Source organism: Ixodes scapularis, unplaced genomic scaffold (genome assembly GCF_016920785.2).
Source record: "Ixodes scapularis isolate PalLabHiFi unplaced genomic scaffold, ASM1692078v2 PGA_scaffold5__190_contigs__length_132052651, whole genome shotgun sequence".
Taxonomy (NCBI): domain Eukaryota; kingdom Metazoa; phylum Arthropoda; class Arachnida; order Ixodida; family Ixodidae; genus Ixodes; species Ixodes scapularis.
This window is the reverse complement of record NW_024609880.1, coordinates 3,627,298-3,652,558: the sequence shown is the minus strand read 5'-3', so window position 1 is coordinate 3,652,558 and position 25,261 is coordinate 3,627,298. Positions and strand designations below refer to the sequence as shown.

The 25,261-nt window shown below is 46.7% G+C and overlaps 2 protein-coding genes across 2 annotated transcripts; one reads left to right on the top strand and one right to left on the bottom strand.

Annotated features, from left to right (window-relative positions):
• Nucleotides 1–553: 553 nt before the first annotated feature.
• LOC120843515 (E3 SUMO-protein ligase ZBED1-like) lies at nucleotides 554–2,047 on the bottom strand. Its single transcript, XM_040214908.1, has one exon. The coding sequence runs from the start codon at nucleotides 2,045–2,047 to the stop codon at nucleotides 554–556; it is 1,494 nt and encodes a 497-aa protein (XP_040070842.1).
• A 10,886-nt stretch (nucleotides 2,048–12,933) lies between these two features.
• Nucleotides 12,934–17,192, top strand: LOC120843516. Its single transcript, XM_040214909.1, has 2 exons — nucleotides 12,934–13,081; nucleotides 16,626–17,192. Exons 1-2 carry the CDS (start codon nucleotides 13,049–13,051, stop codon nucleotides 17,190–17,192), a joined length of 600 nt encoding a protein of 199 aa, XP_040070843.1. The 5' UTR covers nucleotides 12,934–13,048.
• Nucleotides 17,193–25,261: the final 8,069 nt, after the last annotated feature.

The following is a 25,261-nucleotide window of genomic DNA, read 5'->3' as shown; positions in this document are numbered from 1 at the left end:
CGTTAATTAGGATATGTGCAAAAGGAAAAAAAAAGCTTGATGCACAAGTACCAGTTTAAGTTGAATCACTGTTGAAAGATGCGCTAGTTGGTTATAACTTATAAATGACAAAAAAAAAAAAAAAACACCGCTAAAACACGACAATGAACAGAGAAGAGAACACATACTGTGTCACCCTTTTCTGTCCTTTGTGGGTTCCTAGGTTTTTTTTCTTCCGTAATGCTGAATATTAGTATCCCTTTGATAAAAAAAAAACGTACATTGGGTACTTTCTCTCATAGAGCGGCTGGAAGTCGCCTGCATCTTTATAGCTAGACTGAATGCGGAATGAACTGTGCCGATTTGTCGTAAGAAAAAGTTTATAACGCCATCTTTATCTTACTCGTTTAATAAATTATTTCGTTCATGAAATGTCTTCTGCAGTTTACAAAATTATAAAAAAGGACGCAAATCGTCTTGCGTGAATATTACGACAAAAATGATTAAAAACGTATTCAAACTGTCTTATCGGTTCTTCATCAATGTTGTAGATTTTTAAGAGCCATACGTCATTTTAGCTGTCAAAGTACGACCTATTTTGATACAGAAACACCAGCGAACTGACATTTTCTGGCAGAAGGCAGCTTCTCTTAGCCGTAACTATATTTCCGGCTGTAGAAAATACGCGCTCGGAGCTCGCGGACGAGGCAGGGATGCACATGTACTTCATCGCAAGTTGCGCGACTGCTGGGAACTTGGACTCGTGGTCTCTCCACCATTTGAGCGCGTCCAAGTTGTGCCCCAGCTGTGGCTCGGACAGGTAAGCTTCGAACTGGGCCGAAAGGTCGCTGGAAGACGGCTGGGTGTTAAAAAGTCTTTCGAGCGCAGTTGCTTGAGGTTGGCTCGTGCTCGCCCCGTCTTCGCCGACCGAAGGTGTCGTGTCTCTCAACAAGTTCATAATGTTAGTACGGATTTCTTGCGTGGCACTGGGCTCCTCACACTGCAGGTCTTTATACCTGGGATCTAAAAACGAAGCCCTCTGGCGTGCGCACACTGCGCTTTCCCGTGGGTCCCACTCCATGGAAAATCGTCGAATGATCTCCACCCGAACAACTTCCTTAAACCTTCCTAGCAGGGGGTCATCTGTAAATTGGGGCTCGAGTTTCAACACGAGTGCCCTCTTCACAGGGCGAACCATGGACACTGGGGATGCGGTGTCGCTGCACAGTACTGTAGTAGCTAAGTAAAGTGGCTCGAGAAGGTCACACAGTTCGCGGGTGGTGTCCCATTCCTGCTCACATATTTCAAGATTCTGTGCTACTTTCGCTGTTACAACTGTGCGATCAACAAGCACGCTCTCAATTGCTGGTCTATTTTTGATCAGTTTTGTGAGCATTTGGTACGTCGAGTTCCATCTCGTAGGGCAGCTTTGTGTTAAGCGCTCTGGGAGTAATCCAAGCTGCTCCTGCCTTCTACTGAGCCCGTCACTGGCTATTGTTGAGTGCTTGAAATGAGCCACCAATTTCCCAGCCTTTCTGCAGAGGGATTCAATTTCGTGGATATTCATGCCCTTGTTCACGCTTAGATGAAGACTGTATGCTGAACAAGTCAAATCCCTCGACTCTAAAAGGCTCGGAAGGCCTTCTACCGCGTTCGTTCCATTGACTGCGTTATCTGTGACTACAGCTGTAACCTTGCAGTCCAGGTTCCAATGCGAGATTACTTGTTGCATGCGCATCGTAAGGTTTTCTGCTGTGTGTCGCTGATCCATTTCCTCTGTTGCCAATGCAAAGGATTGCGGTTTCCACTCATTGCTCAAGGTGTGCGCAGTCACTGTAATGTAGGAGTCCTGCGCCCTAGACGTCCAACAGTCAGAGGTGAGTGCTACGGCAGATGCCGAGTTGAGTTGAAACGTCACCTTCTCTTTTAGTTGCTCATGCAGCAGGCTCATACGGCTTTTTAACGAAGTTATTGAAGGTGCTTTATAACTTAGCTCGACCACCTCCATAAAGTTCCTAAATCCGGAACTTGTTGTGAATGACAGGGGCAACAGGTTGACAGCTATCATTTTTGCTAGCGCCTGGTCAATCTTCTCCTGCCTCTCTGTGCATCTTGTTCGCTTTCTTCTTGGTTTATGCATGATTGATGACTGAGACGTTGCAGGTCTGGTGTCCTCGGTGCTGCCAGGAGGGTCATCAGTAGTAGACCCGTCGGTGTCTCTCTCATCCAGGGTAGGCTGGCTATAAGAAACAAAGTCAGCATGTCAAGTCGTTCCTGTGTACACAGTTTTGCAAGATCTTTATTTACACAGTGACATTTTATACTTAATAGAGACAGGTAGATATTTTAAGCACATTCACTTGAACCTGAATCAGGAATTGACAATTACCTTCTTCTTGGCAATTATGAAGTGAGATCGCATGTCTACTGCCATGTACAGCATTTTTCGAGCAGTTCATTTTTTAATGCTCAATAACCGAAAATTACTTCGCTTATGGTAATAATGAAAGCAAATAAAAAAATAATATTCGGCTCAAAATTACAGTACTCGCATGAACACGTCACGTCTAACTTTTTTAAAGTTGTCACTGAGTTGCTTTGGAGTGAACCAAGCGCCGATAGAACCACAGAACCGAAGCTTGACTATACACGTTTGCAAGTCCGGTCTCAGGGCGCCGCCATCTTCCTCAGTGGGGTGCGCTCTCGGGAGCGCCCATAATCCGATCACGACGCCTTATCAAGGCTTCGTAATCGGATTATGACTGGTCCAAGCGCACCCCAGACAGGCAAGATGGCAGCGCCCTGAAGCCGGACTTGCAAACGTGTATACTCGGCGACAACTTTTCTTGGAAATGCAGTGGAAGTTACGTCCCGCGTCCCCTCTCCCATTTTGAGTGTACGCAGGCTCTCCTTCTCTCCCCGGAAATGGGGGAGGAGGAGAGCCTGCGTACACTCAAAATGGGAGAGGGAACGCGGGCCTGTACCTTCCACTGCATCGCCAAGAAAAGTTGTCGCCGAGTATAAAAAGTCAAGCTTCGAGGAATTGAGATGCTCGTAGCTGTCATAAACGCCTCATCGAGAAGTAATTTTGTTTTATCCAAATCCTGTTTTATGACTATCTTGTTTGAATGTTTGTCTCATTTGATAAACTACCAAAATCTACAAGAAGTGGTGCACACTTATTGGTAGTAAACTTAATGCTATCAAAAGTAAGGCCCATATTTAACTACCGATGACGAACAAAATATAGTTAATCAAGAGCCTACTTCAGAAATAACTCAGCTTGCGGGTAATAAAGGCTAGTTACACGGCAAAAGTAAAGCAGAGTAGCAAAGAAGGTACGGTTAGAGTTAGCAATCACGTGCGCGACGAAGCTCCGGCCTACCAGCTGCTTTTCTATCTCCAGAGGACATTTACTACGCGGTGGGTTCAGCGTTGTACAGCGCGTCTGGCCATTAATTGTTAGCCAACGCAAGCAGCGTACTCTCCGCGGCATTTCTTCTTCCTTTTCTTGAAGACTAGGTCTTGGTCCGTTAAGAGCCGGCGATTTCGGAAAGCCAAAGATAATGAAGGCAACCATTGTTAAGACTAGCAGATGAAGCTGGCATTCGGCGCCCAAACGCCTGACCCTAACAGCACTCTGCACGAGAAGCGGACGATACTAGATATAAAGCCCGCCATCCTTCGTGTCCACACTCGTTACTTTTTAATGAGAGCTCAGCTCTCTGACATCACCGCATCCTGCGTTCAAGAAGTAGACAGATTTTCTCCCCTCCTCTTTTTATTGGCCCGCCGCGTAGTTTCGTTTATAAAGTATTGCAGCTACTAGTCTGATCGAGAAATCGATACATTGTTTTTTGACCCGCAATAATAAGCTGTGCCTCGCATAAAGATCGAACTTGTTCCCAATGTTATTCCAGCGCTGGTTAGAAATATTGAAAGTTTGAGGTCATGGCGTTGTCTGAAGCATAAATTACGTTAAACATTTCTTTATGGGCAGTCGCCCACCTATTATTATTCTTCAAACAAAGAAAGGACATCATGGTCTTCACTAACACTTCTAAAAAAAATCATGTTAGCAAGAAAGTAAATACTGTTTTCTTTCTTTCTCAGACCTTCTCTCACTGAAATAAATGCTGCCAGCGCCAAGATTGCCATTTTATGATTTAAGCAATACTGGGCGTAGCTGGGCTCAGCCATAAATAATATTCGATGATCAGTATCATCCTTTCATCTAGATAATGCGATGAGCTGAAATTTTAAAACTTTTGCATTTTATCACCACCAGTTGGTCACTCTCACGGAGCTTCGGCTTTATGCGATGCGTAGGTTAATACTGCGCGCCCGAAACCGGTTGGTCATTTATTAGCAGTTTCTTTTTAACGCTACTGATTCGACGTGTCGCATTTCATGAGAACCTAAAAGATGCACCTCGAAACAATATACAATTGTGTTCACAAGTAGTGTTTTGTTACTTACCATTGACGTTTTGTTGTTGTTTTTTGAAGTCCATGCTCCTTTGAAAGGTGCGTTGCGACGGACGACGTAGACATGTTAGTTTGAAAAATCTCGTCACAAATATTGCACTGCGCCGTTGTGCCGTCCAAAGATCTTGTCGCGTGTTGCCATATCCAGCTTCGCAATTTGCCCATCACTACCAGGGAACGAGATTGGTTTTTGGTCAGAGCGAAAATTCAAACTCGCTGTCTCAAAACGAGCTGGAATACCAATGGCAGGTGATGTCTGTCTGACAACGCCACCGAAGAACCGGCGTTCGTCTGCTAACAGGACTGAAGAGACATTTGCTCGGCAGCAGTGGCGGCAAGGAGAGCGTCCGCTAAACCTCGTCGTCGAATTTTTCAGAAGTCGCATCTGCTGACCGCTGAACGTATTGGCCCTGGGATCGTCAACTTGCGTATCTGCTGACCGCTGAACGCATTGGCCCTGGGATCGTCAACGCACGAAGAGACACGAGGCCAAGCCAGCGAAGCCACGTCATCAGGGATCTGCGATAAAGGCGATCAGCGCGATCGGCTAGTTCACATTTGCTCGGCAGCAGTGGCGGCAAGGAGAGCATCCGCTAAACCTCGTCGTCGAATTTTTCAGAAGTCGCATCTGCTGACCGCTGAACGTATTGGCCCTGGGATCGTCAACTTGCGTATCTGCTGACCGCTGAACGCATTGGCCCTGGGATCGTCAACGCACGAAGAGACACGAGGCCAAGCCAGCGAAGCCACGTCATCAGGGATCTGCGATAAAGGCGATCAGCGCGATCGGCTAGTTCACATTTGCTCGGCAGCAGTGGCGGCAAGGAGAGCATCCGCTAAACCTCGTCGTCGAATTTTTCAGGTTGGTGAATTATATTTATAGGATCGTATACGTATATGTTCCTCATTTCCTTGCCGCTGCTGCTGCTGCTTCTGTGAAAGAGCATTAGGTTCTGTGTTGAATGGCCAATGGCGAACCATTTGACTCTGATTTGTGCATGCATTGTAATCAGTCGCTTCCAGATGATGGCATGTTTTCTAAATGTTGTGACTGTGAGTATGCCTATCACCTGGGTGCTTGCTCGGGTGTCAGCGAAAGCACGTTTAAGTCTAGGGGGGAAAACGCAAAGAAAACCTGGAGATGCCCGACGTGTCGTACTTCAAAAGCTCGGGGAGCACAGGCGCAGAGCAGAGACAAACGAGAGCCGGAGCTTGACTTCGGAAGACTGCTGCTTGAAATGAACAACAAACTGGGCGATCTCGTAACCATACGGGAAAAGGTGGACTCGTTGATGTCGGTGAAAGATACTGTCTCTAACATTGAAAAGAAAGTCCAGGAATTGTCGGATAAGTATGACCAAGTGCTCGCGCAATTGAAGGAACAGTCTAAAGAGATCTCCGACCTCAAAAAACGAGTTTCAAATGTCGAGACGCAGGGCAGCACCGAAGAAGTAAAGAGGTTAACACTAGAAGTAAACAGCCTGGAGCAGTATAGCCGACGGCAGAACTTAGAAATACATGGACTTCCACGGAGCGAAAATGAAAATCTGCTAAGCAAAGTAAATGAAATCGCAAGAAAACTAGAGTTGAGTGAACTGACGGAAAATGATTTGGATGGGCTACACAGGCTGCCGCCCAAGCAAGAAAAGAGTCCGGTAATCTTGGTACGCTTTTTGTCGCGGGTGACGCGTGATCAGTGGCTGGCGAAACGGGGCGGCTTAAGAGATAGCGGTCTGAATGTCCGCTTCTTTGATAATTTGACTGCCTCCAACAAAAAGCTGCTGTGGATGACGAAGACAAAGGCTCGTGAACAAGGGTACGCGTTTACACGGCAGAAAAACGGAACGGTGTTTGTACGAAAGGCACAAGGCCTGCGTGCTATTAAGATTGAATCCGAAGATGATCTCGGCAAAATAACGTAAAATGGCTGACACAACATTCATGTCCCTGTATTACAGCCAGGATACATTTAAACAACTTCTGCAAGATAACGTATCGTTTCTTAAAAGACATTTTTCTATTTGTCATTTGAATGCGAGGAGTATTGTAAATAAACATGATGATGTTACTATGTTTTTGAACTCTCTGAGTTATAGTTTCGACGTCTTGGCTTTCACGGAAACTTGGGTCTATAATACAAGTGATCAGGTTAGTTTTGAGGGCTATAAGAGCGAAGGCGTATTCAGATCTAATAAAAAAGGAGGGGGCGTTTCACTGTATTTTCGTAAAAGCATAGGGTATAGTGTTATGTCCGAATACTCGTGTGTAACTAGGGACTACGAATCAATTGTTGCCATATGTGAAGGATCCGTAGTGGCTGCTCTATATCGTCCACCTTCTGGGGCGATATCCGAATTTATGAATTACGTAGTTAAACTTTTGGGGCATATTACCTCACTGAATTTAAGAATCATACTAATAGGGGACTTTAATATTGATCTGTCGGGCTCGCATCCGCTGTGCCGACAGTTCCTCGATACTATTGAATCATTCGGGTGCAGTAACGTAATTACTGCGCCAACAAGAATAACTCGGGATAGTGCGACCACAATCGATTTATGTATCACAAGTGACCTACCGAGTGAAACAATTTCTGGAATCTTTTCCTGTCCAGTCAGTGATCACTTACCTATATTTTGCATTCTTCCTTCTCAACGAAAGCGAATAGACACAAAGCACTCTGTAGCTATCACAACTTGTAGGAGTATCAATGCTGCCAATATAACCAAGTTCTATGACCTTGTATCAAAGATTAATTGGGATGACTTATACAGTCAAAGGGATCCAAGTATTTGCTACGACATTTTCATAACTAGGATTAAAGATTGTTATGACGAAGCGTTTCCTTTGCGAAATGTTAGAAAACACAAAAAAATAAGAAAACCATGGATCACTCATGATATGTATAGAAGAATAAAACGGCGAAATGAACTTTATGCTACTTTTATCAATACAAGAGATGAGTCGGTGTTACGCGAATATAAAAAGATAAGGAATAAGCTAAACGCAGACATTAAGAAAGCACGCAAGCAGTATTACGGCGATAAATTCGCGTCCGTTTATAATGATCCCAAAAAAGTATGGAACACGGTGAGGTGTCTTACCTCCCAGCCCCACAATATACTTCCAAATGAACTGGTAATTGATGATATCTTATATTCGAATTCCTTCCTTGCTAACAAGTTTAACGCTCACTTCTTAAGTTGCGGCGCCTGCCCCACTACATCCGTATCAAGTAGTAGCTTTGAGCCTTATATGTTGCCAGCTGCAACTGCAAATTCAGTTTTCCTCTGCCCTGTGACGGAGGCGGAGATAACGAGGCTCCTCCAGAATTTAAGTAATAACACAGCGGCCGGATCAGATGATATAAAAGCGGCTCCGATTAAGGCAATTACGCACTTCATAAGCTCCCCTCTAGAACATATCTGTAACACATCGTTATTGACTGGTATATTTCCGGAAAAAATGAAACTTGCCAGAGTTTGCGTTATACATAAAGGTGGTCCACGCAATAATATAAATAACTATAGGCCAATTTCTGTGCTACCTTTATTCTCAAAAATTCTAGAGCAGGTAATCAACGTTAGGCTTTCTAGTTACCTTGAAAAAAATAACATAATTGTAAAGCAACAGTATGGCTTCCAGAAAAACAAATCTACGGAAAAAGCCTTGCTATATATAAAAGATAAGCTAATTAATAGTTTTGAAAATCAATTATATACAGTAGGAATTTTTTTGGATTTTCGCAAGGCATTTGATTCGATTAAACATGACATTCTTCTAAAAAAGCTGACGCACTATGGCATAAGGGGGATAACTTGGAACCTAATTCATAGCTATTTATCTCGACGATCACAATATGTAAAAATCAATGAGTATGAATCGCAACTAATGAAAATAAATTACGGTGTACCTCAGGGGTCAATTCTGGGACCATTACTTTTTCTGTTGTACATAAATGATATAGTAAACATTCCGCAAACTCCAGATATTATACTTTATGCAGACGACACCAATGTGTTTTTTACTGATAAGGATCTTAGTGTAATAGAAGGTTTATCAAACACTTGGTTACGCGAACTTGCGCTGTGGCTAGAGTCTAGTCAAATAGAATTGAATATTAACAAAACAAAATATGTTATTTTCAAGCCTGTGCATAAGCAACTCTGTAGTAACTTCTCGGTACAATTTAGAAACTCAGAATTAGAAAGAGTGTCCTCCCTAAAATTTTTAGGTGTCTGGTTCGAAGAAACCTTAAGCTGGACAGACCACATCAATCATATTCGCTCTAGCGTATCCAGATCTATTGGAATCTTGTATAAACTTAAACATCTTCTTCCCTGTTGGCTTAAGTGCCAACTCTACTACAGTCTTGTGCAATCTCATTTACATTATTGCTTACTAGTTTGGGGAACTACAACAAAAACAAATCTAGGCAGACTATTCGGCCTACAAAAAAAAGCTGTTCGTTGCATCGAAAACCTTCACTATACCGATCATTCAGCCCCATATTTTGTCAAATATGGAATTTTAAATATTCATCAGCTCTTTTTCTTAAAGCTAGCGATGATAATATACCGCGAATACAGCAGTGACCAAAATGATTTTTGTGACATCTACCACCCTAAAACAACACAATATAATTTAAGAAATGAAATATACACAAAGCCCAAAATACGGACGAATTATGGCTCCCAAGCTCTAGCGTATAGAATACCACAGCTTTTGAACGATCATCCAAGTGTTTTTGAATTAATGAGGAATGCTACTTCCCTTATTGCCTTCAAAGGCAACATGAAACGTTATATTTTGCAATAGGAAATTGCGTTTTGGTTATTCATTGGGTTGAACAGCGTATAATCGGCTCTGATCACCGTTATTTGTGTTACTTCGCTTGAAAGCTCATTGCTCCCCTGCCAGTTTGTACTTTAATAATTCATTTTTCTGTAGAAGGATTGTTTCGTTTTTCGTTCGCACAGTGACACATTTTTTGATAAGATTTATTGTCGTTTTTACTTGTGTTCATTTCTAGTCTGTTCTGATTCTCTGCTGAGCAATGTACAGGGTGGTGGGGCCTCGTCAGGTAAATCTGTTTACCTTTTGCCCCTCCACCTGAGACTCAAGGAGTCCAAATAAAGATTATTATTAAGAGCGGGGGTTCGTCTGGTAGTACGAGCAAAAAAATTGGGCTTTGTCTGCTAAAGTGGGCAAAAAAAAAAAAGGAGGTTTGTCTGATAACGCGAACAAAATGCGGGCGTTTGTCTGCTAACGCGAGCAAAAAACGGGAGTTCGTCTGCTAACAACAGCGAATAACGTGCATTCGTCTGCTCGAGCGAAGAGCAACACTTCGTCTAATAATGCGGAGAAAAAAAAAGAAAAAAAAACCCGAAGTTTTTGTTTTGTTCAAGCGATAAAAAAATAACTGGGGTTCGTCTGCTAACGCAAAAAAAAAAATGGAGGTCTGTTTGCGAACGCGAGCAAAGAAACGGGAGTTCGTCTGCTAACGCGGCAGACCGGACGCTCGTCAACTATCACTGCTAAGAACGGGCGGGGATTTGTCTGCACCAATGCATATTTCGCAAACGAAAACAAAATAAAAATAAGTGAGAAGCTCTTACACGTAATGGGCTAAGTGAATTAGAGAAAAATAGTCTTTTATAAATTTAATTTTGCAGGTGATCCGATCGAACAAAAGCACGACCTCTGAACATAGGCGATTTTGCTGGCAAGCGGTCGACAATCAATACTCCCCTTAGAAATGTATAGTCATTTTGCGGCCGTAAATAATCTAGTCGCCACCGTAGAAAAAAACGAATTGAAACAAGCACGTCTGCTGCCATGTCAAGTGTACGGTTTACTACGGTTAAAAAAATGCCATTTCGTCGAAGCACGTTTTAGAGAACGGGCACGTTTTAACGAAGCACAGTTTAGAGAAAGCAGAGCCTCAGTTTAGACAAATGCCGTTTATCGAAAAGGGGACGCTATTTAAAAAAGGGTTTTCTACTTCGCGCGTGTATCACTGGTGCGCGTGTTAACCCAAGCCCCCCGCTGCGCTCCCGCCGCTTCGCGGCGGCAGTCTGCGGCGGCTCATTACAAAAATGTTAACTCAGCTGACTTATCCGCACACGCCACTTCGCGACGGCCGAATCCGCTAAAAGGGGGCTCATCGACATTTTCTCTAAACTGGGTTTCTCTATAAACAAATTTGATAAACTGGGGTCGGTAAAAGGGCATTCACTAAAACGAGCTTCTCTAAACCGAACAATCAATCGCCGGATTTTCTTTTTTTCTTCTTTTTATTAAGGCTTTTATTAAATTCACTTGTGTGGTGAAAAGAAATGACTTCGCGATTTAATCAAAACCAAAATATTTAGTGTCATCCAAAATCGTTTTTAAGGATACAAAAACCACCGATGTCGCGTTTGTATTATCAGTGTCGTGCAGGTACCACAAAACACATGTCGGTGAGTATTTCAGAAGGAACTTCTTCACGAAAAAATTCTTACACGTAAATTCCCCACGGAATAATAAAATATGGCAGATGTGCCGAAAACTTTCGTTCATCACAACGCTGTAACGTTTAGTCCAATGGCCAGCCGAATAATAAGCAGCACACCAGTTGTGCTGCTTATGCGAAGATATGTCGATGACGATCGATTCTTACTGCGCCGATCCTGAGTCATACGTTGATCTGATATTGAAAGGATGTTGCCTTCATTTAGTGTCGATACGTTGTTGATGAATAAATGATTTTAATGTCGTGATCTGTTTTCCCGCCAAATTTAGCGGGGAAACTGAATTGGCGCATAGCTCACGTGACGTCGATCTTTCCGCCAAATTTAGTGTGGATACTGATTTAGCCAAATTTAGCGGGGACCTAAATATCCTGTAAGTCCCATGACGTCAGGTCACATGACATTAATATGTCCGCCAAATTTAGCGGGGAAACTGAATTGATGCTGTGGGCTCTGCGGCCCATCATGGGCCGAAAGAACGTGTGCTCTGCGCCCGGCGCGCAACGTGCGCGCGAGCCACGTTGGAGGCGCGGGGCTCGGCAGTCGGCAGTCGGTTGGCTGCCGCCAGACAGTAAAGGTGTGTTCTATGATATCTGCCTCGTTGGTCCTTCTTGCGGGTGAGCAGTAGCACCGAACCCTACATTGTTTGGCGCTCCACGCGAGGCCTACTGCTCGCCCGCGGGTTGGACCGCAGGCTTTTAGCCCGTTTTAGGCGTGTTCGCCCGGTTTTCTCGCTTTCGCCATCCCCGATAGGCCTACGTGGTCGTTCGACTAGGCTTCGGCCACCGGACGCCATCTTTGCCATCGGGGCTTGGCCGTTGTGAATAGTGTGCATATTGTAGTATATTGCGTGTTTTTCCGTTCTTTTGTGTTTCGTTTTGTTCTGTTTTTTCTGTTTGCTTGTTTTTCTGCGGTTGCTACGGCGATGCAGACCCGCCATAGAGCCGCAGCAGACCAAGGCGAGACCAGAGAAGGGCCTGACCCGACGTCCATGGACCTGATGGCTCGGGTGGCCAACCTGTGCGACACCGTCGCGCAACGCCTGGTCCTGGCTGACCACGGACACCAAGGGCAAGGGCCACGACCCCAAGTGCCGGTTCCGTTGTACACGGGCTACGACGGCCGGAAGTCCGTGGCCGACTTCCTGGCCGAGCTGGCGGCCTATAAGCTCGCCACGGGAGCCTCGGACGAGTACGTCCTTGCGCGGGTGCTGCCCGTGGCGTTCCAGGCTAGCGCCGCCCGCTGGTGGCGCATCGTGGCCCCCTTCCTCACCTGGGAAGACTTTCGGCGGAAGTTTCAAGATGAGTTTCTTCCACCTGGGTACCAGTCTCGAGTCCAGCGAGGACTGGAGCGCCGGACCCAGCACCCGGACGAGACCCTCGTCGAATATGTACGGGTGATGCAGGAGCTCTATGAAAGAGCCTGCCCAACGACGTCGGAGTCGGACAGGGTTGCTCGGGTGATGCAGCAGAGCCACCCAAGATTCCGGCCCTACCTGCATGGCCGCACGTATTCCACCCTGGAGCAACTGGCCCGGGACGCTCACGGCATACAAGAGACGCTCCTGGCCGAGCTGCAGTATCGGCCTCCGCCACCGCCTGGAGAAGCTCTTGAGCCGTCCTGTGCCTGGCGAGCTCCCGGGCCCAGAAGAGGTCCAACTCAGCGCCAAACCCTGGATGGCGCGGTCTGTCCCCCCCGTGCGCTGGACTCCTACGCCTTCGGGCAATGGGAGCGCGGGAGACCACTCGATGGTTCGGAGCCCCGGCTACGTGCCCGGCCGGCTGGATCGAGACTACGGCAGGGTGAAAGCCGTTTAAGGTCCTTCCCCCGCAATGCCAACCGGGGCGCCGATCGCTGGTCCAACGAGGGACACCAAGAAGGGCCGCAACGACAAGCGCAGGCAAGCCAGACGCACGGCCCTGACCGGCGCAACTTGGTGCGGTGCTTCGGCTGCGGTCGCCATGGCCACTTCCGGCGTGACTGCCCCGACCTACTGCGGAACAGCAATGCAGCCTCGGGAAACGAGTACGGCCGGTGGCGTTGACCCCTGAACGCCTGCCGGCCGCGATGACCATGGACAACTCGGCAAAACTTCCATCGGTATGTCGAATTCAGCCTGACCTTGAGCTAATTGAGCCTCGTATGACAGTTACAGTGCTCGGAATAGCTGTGGCAGCGCTGATTGATACCGGTGCGAGTCTGTCGCTTATTGGGGACTACCTGATTGAACGGTGCAAAGAGCAGAAAGCCAACATGCGCGAGACTAACGTGCGCTTACAGCTAGCGTCAGGACCAGAAATGCTCGCGAGTCAAGCCGTGAGGTTACAGATCGGGTTTAACGAGAAAAAACGCCGTCAGCGTTTCGTTTGCTTACCTGGTCTCACGGTACCGATTATTTTGGGGCGAAATTTCATTTTCGGGGAGAACCTGGTTCTGGACTTTCCGAACAAAGGCTACCGGTTGGGTAGTGACGCGCAACTGATTCCATTTACCAGACGAGAGGATTGTATCGTCAGTGTCGATAACGTTGGCGTTAGAACGCCTGCTTTGCGACTCCCATGTGCGGTAAGCGATTCTTTGCAGAAGTGTCCTGCTACTGACCAGCAAAAGCGGCGTCTCCAAAGACTCCTGGAAGAGTTTTCAACGATGTTCACGGAGAACCCCGGCAGAACCGGTGTCTTAAAGCACTCAATTGACACCGGGAATACACGGCCTCTACGCTGCAACCCTCGACCAATCAGCGTACACAAGCGAGCCCTGCTGGACAAGGCGCTCCAAGAGATGATCGACACGGGTGCAGTACGTGAGTCACAGAGCCCTTGGGCCTTCCCGATCGTCCTTGCCCCCAAGAAGGATGGAACGGCTCGGCTTTGCGTCGACTACCGGCGCCTGAATGCGGTAACCGTTCGTGACGCCTACCCGTACCCCTCGATTGAGTCGATCATGTACAACTTGGGAAACGCGAGTTTTTTCACGACTCTTGACTGCAGTCGCGGTTTCCTCCAGATAGAGGTCGAGCCCGCTGACATTGAGAAAACAGCATTCACATGCTACAGAGGGTTGTACGAGTTTGTGCGCATGCCTTTCGGCTTGAGCAACTCTCCTGCCACATTCCAGCGTCTTATGGACATTGTGCTTGGAGACGCACGGCACAACTACGCCATGGCATATATGGATGACGTAGTAGTCTTTTCACGCACGTTTGAAGAACATCTTGTGCACCTTCGGACTATTCTCGAACGCATGCAGAATGCTGGTTTGACAGTTCACCCGGGAAAAATGCAACTGGCAACATCTAAGATTAACCTGCTCGGTTTTGTAATCGACGATGGATCGCTTCGCCCTAATGAGGACAAGCTGAGGGCCCTAACTGAGTTTCCTCCCCCCCATGATGCAAAGAGTTTGCAGAGATTTCTTGGCATGGTTGGATTTTACCGCCAGTTTATTCCCCACTGTGCAGAGATAACGCGGCCTCTGAACGAACTGCTGCGCAAAGGCGTCAAATGGCGTTGGACGGAGGCACAGCAAAATGCTTTCCTTCAACTGTCCAGAGCTATTGCTGAGACAGCATCTTTGAAGCTCCCAGACCTCAACCGTCCGTTTGTGCTGCAAACCGATGCGAGCGGCTACGGTTTAGGCGCTGTGCTGCTTCAAGACTTTGATGGTGTCTTACGACCCGTAGCGTTTGCTAGCCATACGTTGACAGCAGCTCAGCGGAATTACAACGTTTGCGAGCTTGAGTGCCTAGCCATCATATTCGCCCTGCAGAAATTCAACATGTATCTTGATGGCGCGCGCTTTGTGATCCAGTCGGATAATGCCGCCTTGTCTTGGCTTCAGCGGCTGGAAAATCCGGCAGGACGATTAGCACGCTGGGCACTAACGCTTCAAAAATATGACTACACTATTGTGCACAAACCAGGCTCACAAAACAAAGTTGCAGACGCTTTGTCGCGCGCTCCGCTCGGCGAAGAGCGCGTGCTCGAGGATGCCAATGTTGTGGCTGCGATAGATGCTGGCTCGCGCTGGGGTACTTTGATTAGCCGAGATGAGCTTCGTGCTGCACAGCAGAACGATGGACTTTGTCGCAGGGTCTCTGAGTGGTTATCTTCACGTGACCGACGTGGCAACAGAGACGCTGACATGGGTTTTTACTCGTACTTGCTGGCCGAAGACGGTCTGCTTCTCCGGTACATACCTCAGATCAACGACGAGGAGGGTGGCTCCACAGACACTCCATTTCGAGCCGTGATACCTCGCCGACTTCGCACGTCCTTCATTAGATACTACCATGACTCTGCTTTGGCTGGTCACAGTAGTGGCTGCAAGACTTTTGAAAAGTTAAGCCGTACTGCAACTTGGCCAGGAATTCGTCAGGACGTGCTCAGGTACGCTCGTTCATGCCCGGTTTGTCAGAAAGCCAAACCGCGCGGTGGTCAGCCCCCTGGTCTCATGCAGCCAGTCGTGAGTCGATCCCCATGGGAATGCGTTGCTGTCGACGTCATGGGCCCTTTCCCACGCAGTCCGCGTGGCAACCAGTACTTGTTGGTTGTCACGGATCACTTTAGCAAGTGGGTGGAGCTATTTGCATTACGGTCGCTGACGTCCAAAAGAATCTGGTCGTGTCTGATGGAGACGTTCACACGCTTCAGATTTCCGGCGAAATTGATTAGCGACAACGCTACCTACTTTGCCAGCAAAGTGTTCCGAGACTCTTGTGCCACATTGGGCATACAACACAAGCGGACGTCTCCCTATCACCCACAGGCAAACATCACAGAGCGGGTGAACCGAAACCTAAAATCGATGTTAATAGCTCACACCGAGCGTCACCCTGACTGGGACACAAAGCTCCCAGAGCTCGCGTTCGCAACTCGCACAACCGTTAACCGGTCTACAGGTTTTACGCCAGCTTGCCTTAATTTCGGAAAAGAGCTGACTTTCCCGCTGGAAAACACTTGCACGACCAACAACCGTGGCGCTGCTCGCCCATACGGTCAGTTCGCAGGAAGCCTACGACGCAGACTCAGGGACATCGTTCGTGATGCCCGGGAGAGCTTGGACGCCGCACGGCTTCAGCAGGCTGAGCAGTACAATCGTGGCCACCGGGACGTGCAATTCGAAGTTGGAGATCTTGTACTCCGGCGGACACACCCACTTAGTGACGCCTCCAGAGGTTTCACAGCTTCCCTGGCGAACCGGTGGGATGGTCCGTATCGAGTGCGAAACAAGGCCTCACGCCTTATGTACACGCTTGTTCATTGTGAGTCTGGTCGACACGCCGGACCTGTTCATGTCACCAACCTCAAACGGTATTATGAATTGGATGACGAACTTCTCTCGCAGGTGGAGAGTGATGCCGATCCGGGTTATACTTAATTCTGCGAGGACTATACCTGATGTTGGTGACGAAGACGAAGATCTAAGAAGATGCGCGTTGCAATAGACTTGAGCGAGAACTAGTGCTCTCCCGACTGAATTTCCGCGGGGTTTCGTGTGATGGACGCGCAGACGCGGATAGTATCCTCGCAAATTTAACTTGTCTATTGCCGCGCCCAACGTTATGAACGCTTTTTCGTAGAAGAAACCCCGGTAGAAGACCCCTCACGGGCCCCTTTTTTTTTGTTTCTCTCTGCTCTCCAAGATGCCTCGCTACCACCGACGGAGACGCTCAGCTTCCCCCCCACCGCCACCACCACCCTGGGGACACCACGGCCGTCGCCCTCCGGCTCCGGGACAACATCGCCGCCGGCCCTTCTACCGACGCCGGGGCAACTCCGCAACCTGGACCGTGCTGGGCCCCCAGGGCCTAGCCATCTCATGGACCTCGAACCTGCCCTGGGAGGTCCAGCCCCGGCCCCTGACCACGGACCCCCCGGCCGAAGTCCCGGAGCCGTTTCGGAGAAACACCCTTACCGACCGCCATCCCAACGACCCGGTGCAGTTCTACGATGAGGAGGAGCGCCGGCTCCTGTGCCCCCTCTGTGGGGTGCCCGAGATCCACAGGGGCACCCACCAGGCCGGCGCTCTCCACCGGGCCCGGGAGTCGGCCGCCGCCGCCAGGGCAGCCGTCTTGCGCCTCGCGGCCATAGACGAACATAACCTCCAACGGGCCCTGGCGGTCGTCCGGCGCCTAAGACCCGCCCTCCTCCGCCCCCCCTCGCCGGCCGACATCGCAATCAACATTGACGAAAACGAAGAACCCTTCTAAGCACCCCGTCAACGAACTCGGGGGGGGGGGGCGGGGGGGGGGGGGGGGGAGTTTGTGGGCTCTGCGGCCCATCATGGGCCAAAAGAACGTGTGCTCTGCGCCCGGCGCGCAACGTGCGCGCGAGCCACGTTGGAGGCGCGGGGCTCGGCAGTCGGCAGTCGGTTGGCTGCCGCCAGACAGTAAAGGTGTGTTCTATGATATCTGCCTCGTTGGTCCTTCTTGCGGGTGAGCAGTAGCACCGAACCCTACAATGCATAGGTCACGCGATGACAATTTTTCCGATAAATTTAGCTGGGAACCTGAATTTCTCTGAAGGTCACGTGATTTCATGTCATGTGACATCAATTTTTTCACCAAATTTAGCGGGAAAACAGAATTAGTGCATAGGTCACGGGACGTCCATTTTTCCGCCAAATTTAGCGGGGGACTTGAATATTCTGTAAGTCCCATGACGTCAGGTCACGTGAAGGTAATTTTTCCGCCATATTTAGCGGGAAAACAGAATTAGCGCAAATGTCACGGGACGTCAATTTTTCCGCCAAATTTAGCGGGGGACTTGAATATTCTGTAAATCCCGTGATGTCAGGTCACATGACGTTAATTTTTCCGCCATATTTAGCGGGGAAACGGAATTAGTGCAAAGGTCACGGGACGTCAATTTTTCCGCCAAATTTAGCGGGGGACTTGAATATTCTGCAAGTCCCATGACATCAGGCCACGTGACGTTAATTTTTCCGCCATATTTAGCGGGAAAACAGAATTAGCGCAAAGGTCACGGGACGTCAATTTTTCCGCCAAATTTAGCGGGGGACTTGAATATTCTGCAAATCCCGTGATGTCAGGTCACGTGACGTTAATTTTTCCGCCATATTTAGCGGGGAAACAGAATTAGTGCAAAGGTCACGGGACGTCAATTTTTCCGCCAAATTTGGCGGGGGACTTGAATATTCTGTAAGTCCCATGACGTCAGGTCACGTGACGTTAATTTTTCCGCCATATTTAGCAGGGAAACAGAATTAGTGCAAAGGTAACGGGACGTCAATTTTTTCCGCCAAATTTAGCGGGGGACTTGAACAGTCTGTAAGTCCTGCGACGGAAGGTCACGTGACATCAAGTTTTCCACCAAATTTAGCGGGGAAACAGAATTAGTGCAAAGGTCACGGGACATTAATTTTTCCGCCAAATTTAGCGGGGGACTTGAACAGTCTGTAAGTCCCGTGACGGAAGGTCACGTTACATCAATTTTTCCACCAAATTTAGCGGGGAAACAGAATTAATGCAAAGGTCACGGGACGTCAATTTTTCCGCCAAATTTAGCGGGGGACTTGAATATTCTCTAAGTACCGTGACGTCAGGTCACGTGACATCAATTTTTCCACCAAATTTAGCGGGGAAACAGAATTAGTGCAAAGGTCACGGGACGTCAATTTTTCCGCCAAATATAGCGGGGACCTGAATATTCTTTAAGTCTCGTGACGTCAGGTCACGTGACGTTAATTTTTCCGCCACATTTAGCGGGGAAACAGAATTAGTGCAAAGGTCACGGGACGTCAATTTTTCCGCCAAATTTAGCGGGGGACTTGAATATTCTGTAAGTCCCATGACATCAGGTCACGCGACGTTAATTTTTCCGCCATATTTAGCGGGAAAACAGAATTAGCGCAAAGGTCACGGGACGTAAATTTTTCCGCCAAATTTAGCGGGGGACTTGAATATTCTGTAAATCCCGTGATGTCAGGTCACGTGACGTTAATTTTCCCGCCATATTTAGCGGGGAAACAGAATTAGTGCAAAGGTCACGGGACGTCAATTTTTCCGCCAAATTTGGCGGGGGACTTGAATATTCTGTAAGTCTCATGACGCCAGGTCACGTGACGTTAATTTTTCCGCCATATTTAGCAGGGAAACAGAATTAGTGCAAAGGTAACGGGACGTAAATTTTTTCCGCCAAATTTAGCGGGGGACTTGAACAGTCTGTAAGTCCTGCGACGGAAGGTCACGTGACATCAAGTTTTCCACCAAATTTAGCGGGGAAACAGAATTAGTGCAAAGGTCACGGGACATTAATTTTTCCGCCAAATTTAGCGGGGGATTTGAACAGTCTGTAAGTCCCGTGACGGAAGGTCACGTTACATCAATTTTTCCACCAAATTTAGCGGGGAAACAGAATTAGTGCAAAGGTCACGGGACGTGAATTTTTCCGCCAAATTTAGCGGGGGACTTGAATATTCTGTAAGTACCGCGACGTCAGGTCACGTGACATCAATTTTTCCACCAAATTTAGCGGGGAAACAGAATTAGTGCAAAGGTCACGGCACGTCAATTTTTCCGCCAAATATAGCGGGGACCTGAATATTCTTTAAGTCTCGTGACGTCAGGTCACGTGACGTTAATTTTTCCGCCACATTTAGCGGGGAAACAGAATTAGTGCAAAGGTCACGGGACGTCAATTTTTCCGCCAAATTTAGCGGGGGACTTGAATATTCTGTAAGTCCCATGACATCAGGTCACGCGACGTTAATTTTTCCGCCATATTTAGCGGGAAAACAGAATTAGCGCAAAGGTCACGGGACGTAAATTTTTCCGCCAAATTTAGCGGGGGACTTGAATATTCTGTAAATCCCGTGATGTCAGGTCACGTGACGTTAATTTTTCCGCCATATTTAGCGGGGAAACAGAATTAGTGCAAAGGTCACGGGACGTCAATTTTTCCGCCAAATTTGGCGGGGGACTTGGATATTCTGTAAGTCCCACGACGTCAGGTCACGTGACGTTAATTTTTCCGCCATATTTAGCGGGGAAACAGGATTAGTGCAAAGGTAACGGGACGTCAATTTTTTCCGTTAAATTTAGCGGGGGACTTGAACAGTCTGTAAGTCCTGCGACGGAAGGTCACGTGACATCACTTTTTCCACCAAATTTAGCGGGGAAACAGAATTAGTGCAAAGGTCACGGGACATCAATTTTTCCGCCAAATTTAGCGGGGGACTTGAACAGTCTGTAAGTCCCGTGACGGAAGGTCACGTCACATCAATTTTTCCACCAAATTTAGCGGGGAAACAGAATTAGTGCAAAGGTCACGGGACGTCAATTTTTCCGCCAAATTTAGCGGGGGACTTGAATATTCTGTAAGTCCCGGGACGTCAGGTCACGTGACATCAATTTTTCCCCCACATTTAGCGGGAAACAGAATTAGTGCAAAGGTCACGGGACGTCAATTTTTCCGCCAAATTTAGCGGGGGACTTGAATATTCTGTAAGTCGCGTGATGTCAGGTCACGTGACATCAATTTTTCCACCAAATTTAGCAGGAAACAGAATGAGTGCAAAGGTCACGGGACGTAAATTTTTCCGCTAAATTTAGCGGGGGACCTGAATATTCTGTAAGTCCCGTGACGTCAGGTCACGTGACATCAATTTTTCCACCAAATTTAGCGGGGAAACAGAATTAGTGCAAAGGTCACGGGACGTCAATTTTTCCGCCAAATTTAGCGGGGGACCTGAATATTCTGTAAGTCCCGTGACGTCAGGTCACGTGACGTTAATTTTTCCGCCATATTTAGCGGGGAAACTGAATTTGGGCATAGGTAACGTGATGTCTATTTTCCGATAAATTTAGCGAGGAACCTGAAATAATGCATAGGTCACTTGACGTAAAGCTTTCCGCTAAATTTAGTGGGGAACCTGAATTATTAGGTCCCGTGATGTCAGGTCACATACATTAAGTTTTCCGTCAAACTTAGCGGGGAAGCTTAATTTTTGTTTATGCTCACGCCATTGAGAAACCGGCCTGTCCGAAATGCAACTTATTTTCTCCTTTTAGTCCCGTTGATTTTCACAATAGGTATCCTACTGTGAAGACAGGGAAACCCTCAAAGCGTAAAGCTAATTTGATAAATAATTTTAATGACAACAATCTTGATTCCACTACTGAATATTGAATAAGTGAATGTTCTGATATTTACAGAACCGAATAACTGAGAAGTTTATTCGGTTATTCGAATATCCGGTTATCCGGTTTTCAACTTCGAATAATTCGTTAATTCGAATAACCGGATAACCGGTTATCTTCAAAACCGGTTTCACCTGCTGGTACTACTTGCCAGTATACGTATCAATACACTAACCCACCACGACATTCATTTGAGGTAGCCGGCATCGACATTTATGACCACTTCATTTATCTACAGCACAACATCAATATATTTTTGTAGCCCTTCACCACGCGACGCAATACATAGAGACCGGACCCCTTAATTAACGACCCCTCAGCTGAAGCCATTGCTCCGTTCATCCTTAACAACGTGATCCTACGCTCAGGTGCTCCCAGAGACATCATTAGCAACCGTGCGAATCGTTTTTATCTCGCACTATTTAAACCATATTAAAAGTTTCCAAGGTTGATAACCATTTGACATCACCTTACCACCCACAAACCAACGGCTTCACTGAACTCTTCAACAATACTCGTGCGGACATGCTCTCCATGTACATCTCCGACGCCCCTCCAACTGGAATACAGTGCTACCCTTCATCAGGTTCGTCTATGAAATGGCCGTCCAGTCTACGACCGAACTCTCAGCCTTTTATCTGCTGCATGGCCGTGAGCCCTCCTCCGCGCTGGACACTATAAATACCTTATTAACCCCACTCCTCGGGTAAAGAAATTTCAGTTGCCAGTCAGCGTTTTGTTCGTTCATTTCTCGGTCTAGTCCCTTTTTTTTTTTCGCACTATTTCCACGTTTGCATTATGAACCAACTAGCCCAACTACACGCCTTGTTGCAGGATGGCTTTGTACGACGGGTGAGCATTTGTGGCGTGAAAGTGGCGAGCCCGGCGCTGCCAGCTTAGGCGCTGATGGGGTCGAGAGGCAGTGCATGCCAGAACGTGGATCGTCTCACAGGATTGGATTAGATTGAACCTGACCTCGGCAAACCGTCGTCTTTGTGTGTTATTTCTTCTTCCAAAACACCCTCATAATATTACCAACAATTATGAGTATGGTGTTAATGATTCGCCTCCGCAAGTAAGTACTATAGTGACTGCGGCCACTTTTCACTGTGTATTTATCCTACGCGTATTTAGTAGGGCTGGGCGTCGATTAAAAATGTTAACCCGATTAATCGCCACCCTTTAATCGATTAATTATTCGATTAATCGGTTGAGTTGATTTTTATAAATAATATTTTAAAATTGAATGCAACAATTCGTCTTTCCTTTGAACACTTATTTTACTCTCTGTTACACGGCGCAAAGGACATTTAGAATTGAGGATACATATAGTTCAACGATTCAAAGCACACATTTTTGCTCCTGCTCTGAAGACAAAGAAGTTTGTCCACATTCTCCGACAGGAAGACAATAAGTCAGGGCTTGGGTAGACTCAAACTTGGACGATGTTTTGTTTTTCGTTTTTTTTTTTTTTTTCAGAGAAAGGGGTTTCGATGAGAGGGCGTTGATTGTTGTCTGCATTTTGGCGGATGGTCCTTGCTGCAGCGGCGTACTTGGGTGCTTCGCCTGTAGGCAATACTGAAGCGAACTTACGCTTCCACTGTACGAAAACGGCTTTTTCCAGATGATGCATTGGACTTCCTTCGAGTTAAAAACTTCACCACTGGAGTTTTTTTAAACCCAAACTTTCCAGTGAGATTGCCCTTCATACTCGTGAACTCGTCCATTTTTACCGCCCGAATACTGGAACAAGTAACCATGGCGTTGTTAGCTTCCCAGCTTGTTTTTCTGCTTGTTTGTCTTGCCTTGGGCAGGATGTGTAATAGATCCTCAACACATGAAGTTTCGTGGTCGTGCGGGGATCAATTGCGAACTCGGCTTCTTCGTCTGGCCTCGGCAGGACTGTAATGTATATCCTCGAACACGTGACGCTTCGCAAGCGCGAGAATTGAACCTTGCTCATACCACCTGGCTGGGAACGGAAAACCACTCGGGACGGAACGACCGGATACATGCCACACAGCGTTTTCCTTAGGGGGGGTTCACCCCTAGTTCGGGCAGGTCGTCCAGGATAGAGTAATGCGTGCGTCCAGTTGACTTCTTTTTGAGTACCGACTAAAAAAACCGATTGACCGGTTAAAACATTTGATCGCGATTAAAGCCTTAATTGATTAATCGGAAGGTTAATCGATCAATTGCCCAGCCCTAGCTATTTAGAATACTTTATGTCGTAAAATAAACCAATGCTCAGTACTCATGTTAAGCAACTGCTAGTTGGGAAATATAAGTGGTAGAATGAAGTCTTAATCAATTTAGCTTTTTTTTTTTTAACGAACATATTTCCACCCCCTTGAGGCGCGCAGACGACTGCGCAGAGACGAATGAAGTTAGAAAAACTTTCATTAGGTTTGTAAAGGTCTTTCTCTCTTCAAATACGTCTTTCGGCCACCCAGACAATTCAACATACGTGACCTTACAACAGCAAACTTCTACAATTGTATCCTTTAATTTTAAAATTTTTATCTAAAAAAGAACAAAAAAGAAACTTGCAACTTTTAAATTGGTTTACGCTTCCGACAGCAGAGTAGAACTGCGCGAAACTCTGCCGTTTGTTTCTCCGTAGTGTTTTTTTTTTCTTTTTGTGGCAAATACCCGTTAAAGCTTAGATCGCCCTTTTTCGTTTAAAGCCCGCTAATCCTTGAAATTCGTGCCGATACCTTTCCTGAATCACCGAGGGTCGCAGCATAGCCATTTGAATTGTCTAGTGCTAATCCTCCGCAGGATGTTGCGCCTGTAGCGTGATAAAAGCACCCGGCATTCGTTGACCGTTTGCAGGCGACGAGTTTAATTAGTGTGCTTGAATGAGAAGGTGCAGGCGTGGCCATATAGCGTAATTGGGGCAATACTACTAATATTAGGGAGTTTTAGTAAATCGTTCATCCCGTATACGTGTATCCTGCTTTTGAATTACTCTTCGTATGAAGATGTACTCCATACATATTTTTTTAAGTAACGCCTATCTTCACTAGAGTCATTCATAAGCGCGGAAAAGTAGAGTTCCTTGTTGCAGCGTAAAGGTATTAAATCATGTAATTGCAAACTACCAATAGGTAATCCCGAGAGTTTTTTTTTTTTTTTTTCTCGTATACCTTTATACCGACGAAGACACGTTCTTACATGGAAGTGCAAAGCAGGAACGTTGCAGGCCACGCTGGTCGCCACAAAAAAATGTCATCTGTACTGCGACGTTTTTATGTTTTATTTATTTATTCAAACACGGCATTGATAAGTTTTTATTAACTCGTGATTTTCTTTAGAATTCGCAATGTGGGGACAGTTCACATGCCACAAAACGTGTATACCTTTTACAAGTTGTGATGTAGCACCACCTTCAAATGTAACATTTAAGAATATGTACCAACCGAGGAAAAGCTAGCTCCCTAAGTTCAGTAATGGCAAAAAGGAATTCACTCATTTTTCTCAGATTCCACGAAAGATGGCCAGTTTAACTTCATTCCAGTGTCGTAGATTTCGCTTACTATAGTCCAAAACATCTAAGCCGAATTGCGGGTGCCACCCTGGGAGTTTGACATGTTTCTTTAAGTTCTTCCTAACAACTTCTACTATCATCATGCAATGTATGAACATCAAAAGGGTCCTAAAAAAAACTTTATTTAGAAATCACGGGTCCAGCGTTACTATGGCGAAAAATCCCTTCTTCTAAGTAAAGAAAAACTGAGCACTGATAAGGGTGCTTAACTCAATTATAAGCAAGCGGGTGCAAAGAAGGACGCGTGAAAATTGCACCTTCGCACCTTGGAAATCAATTCGCATATTGCTTGGCTGAGTCTAAAGGGTCACGCCTACAGCACAATTCAAGAGGTGGGATTGAATTTTTGATCATCAACTATTCCATGCTCCGTTTCATTCCAGGCCTCGTCTGTCTTGTAAAATTGTTTCGTGGCGGGTGAGATAAGCCCTCTCCTATCTTTTGAACGATTTTATTTTATTCGTGTAATATTTCGGCTGTGCAACGCTTTTCATTTGACTTACCGTGAAGGTTCTATGATTTTACTAGCAAAGGTATTAAGTGTCACGCCAAGCAAAGCGCCTTTTTA